General features: G+C 37.4%; 1 protein-coding gene across 1 annotated transcript in view; it reads left to right on the forward strand.

Moving 5' to 3' along the window:
* The window catches only part of ACAT1 (acetyl-CoA acetyltransferase 1), a 19,019-nt gene that overhangs the window by 3,569 nt on the left and 9,548 nt on the right, over positions 1 to 5,902 (forward strand). Inside the window, exons 5-8 of the mRNA XM_006833799.1 lie at positions 1,090 to 1,233; positions 2,041 to 2,191; positions 3,058 to 3,153; positions 4,769 to 4,882. Coding sequence (XP_006833862.1) covers positions 1,090 to 1,233; positions 2,041 to 2,191; positions 3,058 to 3,153; positions 4,769 to 4,882 — 505 coding nt within the window. The remainder of the gene's footprint in view (positions 1 to 1,089; positions 1,234 to 2,040; positions 2,192 to 3,057; positions 3,154 to 4,768; positions 4,883 to 5,902) is intronic.

Here is a 5,902-nt window from a genome sequence, read left to right on the forward strand (position 1 = left end):
TATTACATCTGACAAAGTCCACCTGTATGATCTCTGTTTGTGTTATTTTAAAAGGTATTTGCAATAAATAAGTTTTTAATTTGCAAAATTCTGTCATACGATCTCCAGTATCATTTCTGTCACCATGGTTATATTTTGAAACTATGTATCCAGCCCCTTTTTTTCTAACTTGCAGATTTCATTCATCAGTAATTTATCAATGCATCTTGATTGCATGTTTGATCATCTTCAGACTGAAAAAGTGGTAGAATTTTTCAGTTTCTTTTTCACTGGATTTGATGGTTGGTGTGCAAATTTGACTAATAGTATATTAACTGGTCTTTCTTCTTGTGTAATTATATTGGGGAACACAAAAGAAGGGAAATTGTTCCTAAGAAGGGATAGAAGTAAGTGATGTGGGAATCTGTAATGTTTCTGGTTGCTTTCGAAAGAAATGTAGGCATTTCAAGTGTTGGAGGATGGCTCATAGAGGCCTGTCATGTGTATTGAATGAGCAGGGTATGTTGGAAAGCTTTAAATAGCTCACTCTGCTCTGAGGTATAGATTCAAGCACGTAAGTCAGATCATACCAAACCAAACTCACTGCCAGAGAATTGATTATGATTCCAACTCATAGTAACCCTGCATAGCATTTCTGAGACTGTAAATCTTTATGAGAAAAGATAGCTTTATCTTTCTGCCACAGAGAAGCTGGTGGGTTTGAATCACTGACCGTGCAGTTTACAGTCCAATGCGTCTCCCATAATGCCTCCAGGGCTCCTCTGGAACATTGTTTTTAGCAGCATGAGTGAAAAAAAAGGTTATAAGGTGAATTAAGAGAATTTCAGAAAATGTTCCTATATGAAATTATTCCTTTAAATGTCAGATTCCTAATGTTGTAAGTAATCTTGGATTATAATTTTATCATTGCACATTTTAGACCATTTCCTTTCACTGGGATCAAGTGGGAAAGAGGTACTTCCTATATTCACTGTGTAACGAATGTTTTTTAAGAACCCATTTAGAACACTTTTTTGTTGGTAGTTTTGTAAAGGGTGCATTTGTGGGGACCTTTTGAATTGACTTTGGGCTCTGTGTGCTGCTGAGCAGGATGTAATGGTGGCAGGTGGAATGGAGAGCATGTCCAATGTTCCATATGTGATGAACAGAGGAGCAACACCGTATGGTGGAGTCAAGCTTGAAGATTTGATCGTGAAAGATGGGCTGACAGATGTTTACAATAAAATTCATATGGTAAATGTTGTTTTTTTAAATGGAGAAATGTCATCTAGTATTCAATACTGCTTGATTTTTCTTAAAAGGGTTAGTTCTCTTGCTAAGTCTGTCTTCACATAAAATGTGTATTTGTCTTAGGATATATAGCATACCTTTCTATGCATAAAAAACATTAAAGAAGTACTTCCAAATACACTAAAACATCTTTAACATAGTACAGTCATAATAACAAAAATGTTTTGTTGCACATTACAAAGTAACACCCATCTACAATTACAAACCATTGTATGTACTTGAATAGTTAATAAACATTAGGAAGACAATCTTCACCTGTGTTTTGCGGGTTAGCCTCTGGAGAGGAGATGATAGCCACTTATTTGGTAAACACTTTTTTGTGCCCATTGTACATTAGCCTGCATAAGGAGGAAACCTGTCAGAAAAGGAAAATTCAAATACCATTCAGTAATAGAGCAACAGAAAAGTGATCAAAGGTGGAACCCTTTGGAGACTCGGGAAAACATGGGAATCCTGTTGCAGTCTGGCTCTCACAGTTTTCACTGCATCCTCATAGCTCCATTGTAATGTTAGTCAAGTATCTTTCTGACTTCTAATTATGAATGTTATAAATCCTGAAGTTACTGCTTTTGAAATGTCAGCTCTGGGCTAATTTAAGTATTTGATGGTGAAACAAGTGGAAAGTTACCTCGTACAAAATAAATTGTATTTTAACTGCCAGCCACTATTTAATAGAGTATGCAAAACTATTATGCATTTTACAGTTGATCAAAAGTTAATTCATCTTTAAAAATTCCAACTTTTAATTAGGGAAACTGTGCTGAGAATACTGCAAAGAAGCTTAATATATCACGAGATGAACAGGATGCTTTTGCTATTAACTCCTACACTAGAAGTAAAACAGCGTGGGAAGCTGGAAAATTTGGAAATGAAGTTATTCCTGTCACAATTACAGCAAAAGGTAGAGCAATGGTGTCTCAAAGTAGGTTCTCATTTAGTCACCTTTACATGGTGCTGATTTTTGTTACATGAATACATTTTATCGGTGTTCACTTGTGCTGAGAACACAGACACTTCTCCTAGTGGTTAATAAAGGGAAAAGCTGTCAGTTCAAAGATAACAACTGTCAACCCAATTGAAAAAAATCTGCTACTAATTGTAATGAATTAGAAAAAATTCATTTTAGTTTCAGAAAGGAGCATATTAGAACTCTTTCTCATATAAGGGACAGGGAACATATTAACTTAAATAAAAAAGAGGATTATTAGAAGGCTATGGGAGTACTTCTCAGAATTGAAAGAAGAATAGCAGCAACCAGTTAGCTCTGGGAACTTTGGAAACTAGATTTGGGGAGTGGATTCTCTGAGGACATGGTCTCTTGGCTTCTCATTGCTGCATACTTCCTCAAGTTGCTGCCTCTATTTCTAGAGTCACATCTGTAGAGCTCTCAAAGAGAAAAGAGACCTTTTTACGAACTCCAGCAAAGTAAATCCACAGAAGAGACTCATTGGCTTGGTTTGGGCTATATTCCTATTCCTGAAATGATTACACTACTCACGGTGACCAAATACTAAATACTAGGGTAGGAGTCTGGGGTCTGTGATCATAGAAGATTGAGAAGAGTATGGGATGTATCTGTGCACAAGATTTACAGTTTTATTAGGCTACCTGCCTCCTCTTTAAGACACTAAGAGAGGCTATAGGTGGTAGATTTTAGGTGAGAATTTACTTGGGTGGCCTACACAGGGAGGCACTTTGCCATCGGTTTCTTGCTACATGAATAATTTTTTGCCTTGTGTGTTGACTACTTAACTTTTTTTTTTTTAGGTAAACCAGACGTAGTAGTGAAAGAAGATGAAGAATATAAACGTGTTGATTTTAACAAAGTTCCAAAACTAAAGACAGTCTTCCAGAAAGAAAACGGTTAGTGTCAAAAAAGAAGTGTAATAAAAAAATGAATCAACACACAAATAGATTTGTAATTGTATATGAATTCCTAAAGGAACTTTTAAAAGCATTTCTAGAAAATAGTCCATGTGTTGGTTAATATCTTAAATGTCTCACGTGCAAATGAAATTAATGAGTGAGACTAATTCAAAGTATATTTTAAATTAATAGCTTATACCTCCAATATATAGTCTTATGGAAGAGATTGTGTAATATGGCTAGAAAATTCAATTCTTTATACGTAATTCATTTTGAAAGTTTACTGTAATTTGAAAATCAATTAAAAATACAATGCTAAATATTGAGTTCCTTGAAGACTAGGATGACAGCTGCATTGTTCATTGTATTTCCAGTGTGTCCTCAATACACTGTTGAATAGTAGTACAAATGAGATATCTGTGTTCTAAATGATTTGGAAATCCTTTGAGAAAAAGTAAGTTCTTTTTTTCAAATTAACTATATGTTGTTGTTGTTAAGTGCCGTCACGTCACTTGTATAATGATCCTGTGTAGGGTTTTCCAAGGAGAAGCTGCCGAACCACTTCGTGGTTTGCACTCCAGTGCTTACCCTACAGCACCACACCAGGAGTCCAGTTAAGTGTACGGTGGTGGTGGTTGTTAAGTGCTGTTGAGCTGGGTCCAACTCAGTGACCCTGTATAGGGTTTCCAAGGTGAGCTTGCACTGCTGAGCTTGCACTGCTGACCTTGTGGTTTAAACTGACTTTGCAGTCGAGCACATTAACTTGCAGTGCCACACCAGGACTCCACAGCATGGTGGTGATAGTGTTCATGGAGTTGGTTCTGCCTCACAGCGACCCTGTATAAGGTTTCCGAGGTTGTAAATCTTTATTGGAGCTGAAAGCCTCAGTTCTCTCCCACAGAGTTGCTGGTAGATTCAAACTGCTGACCTTTTGGTTAGCAGTACCACGTGTAATGACTACATTACCAGGGCTTCCTAATAAAATATATACAGTTGTGATGATTACATGACATTAGTTTTATTCCGTTTTGAGTGAATTTTTCCATGCCTAGCATAAAAATGGATCAGTCTTCAAAATTTATATTGCCAAAGTATATTTTAATAATTTTAGCCAAATTCACAGTAGGCATGGGGTCTTCATTGGCACATAATGTTAGTAACATATAATTTACATACTGTAAACTTTTTCTGTTAAAAGTTCAGTGGTTTTTAGTAGTCCTTGATATTTAAAGCCAAGTGATTCTAGAAAAGAAATACCTAATTTTAACACAGATTTGACAAATGATAGTGATTGCTGTATTTGGATCATCAAAGAGGAAAGATGAATGAAGTGGTCACATTCTCTGAAGAATTGTAGCCACATTTACCCATTGTTACCATACATGTGGCCTTAATCTAGCTTTGAAAAAATGGATACAAAATACTAGTGTGGTCAGGCATCCTTACATTGATTATATTGTAGTTGGCTGTGTAAATGTTTCCTGAGAGCTGGAATTATCTTCACACATTTAGCAACTCCAGCAGTGCATTTGTATGGATTTGCTAAGTTGAATCAAATTAACTCAGAATGAAGGAATATTTTGACTTTATGATTATTTATTGTTGGTTTCAGGCACAGTAACAGCTGCCAATGCAAGCACACTAAATGACGGGGCAGCTGCTTTGGTTCTGATGACGGCAGATGCTGCCAAGAGGCTCAATGTTAAGCCACTGGCAAGAATAGCAGGTAGATGTTCTGACTTCATTAACTCCTAAACATCTGAAATTGATTTTCCTTGTTGGTAACAGGTAATATTGGAGTTGCCTGTTCCTACCTATAGGTTTTACTTTGTGACACAATTTAAGAAAGGCTTACTTTAATTAAAAATCCTGCAATCTTGTTTTGATAATATCATTTGCTTTAAAAGAGTAAGGAGCCGTGGAGAACAAACAAGATGGCAGAGAGGGAGGAAGTGCAGTGAGGAGCTCTGTCAGCAACAACACAGAATACCGGACCAAGCAGGCTCAGGGGATGGTGCCAGAACTCTGAACCACATATAAAGGAATATTTAGAAGGTTGGAAGGCTTACAGCTAGGGAAATTTGTAGCAGATGCAAAAAATCCATTGCTTTCTAATTCAAGAAGCTCAGCTGCTCCCGGATTCACCATCTTGGGTGAGACCAAGCAGGGGAAGGATCAGAGCAGCCACGGCCATTGGTCTCTGGCTGTCTGCACACCTCCATTCTGGTGAATAGAGGAGGAGCATGAGCGAGCGGACACCCCACCCCATTCCTTGAGGGTTCTACTATGCATGCACACAGATCTCCTCAAAATTTTAAAGAGACAGTTTCCACTTAAAACCAAACGCCCACAGCTGGCCCTGAACTGTTTATAACTAGAAGAAAGACCTGAACAGAGATTGTGGAGTGGGACAGGCAGACTAAAAAGGAAATAGGCCGAAAATTAAAGTCTGAGTTACATCACAATGACCAACAGTGGCATCTTGAAATTTCTTAGGCTTCCCTTCTCACTGTTCTACCTATCTCCTGATCACATCAACCTGGAGGCAATCAGAAAGCATAAAAAAATACCAAAATACACACCCATCTAAGTATTAAGGCCACAAATATCTCCTGAATATGCCCAAAAAACAGAGGCAGATGACCATATCAGCACATATCCAGAGACAAGATAAAGTGACTGAGGCAAATGAGCTGAAAGTAGACCTATACTCCATATTGGAAGATGGGCAGGCTTTGGAAATGCC

Source organism: Chrysochloris asiatica, unplaced genomic scaffold (assembly GCF_000296735.1).
Source record: "Chrysochloris asiatica unplaced genomic scaffold, ChrAsi1.0 scaffold00008, whole genome shotgun sequence".
Taxonomy (NCBI): domain Eukaryota; kingdom Metazoa; phylum Chordata; class Mammalia; order Afrosoricida; family Chrysochloridae; genus Chrysochloris; species Chrysochloris asiatica.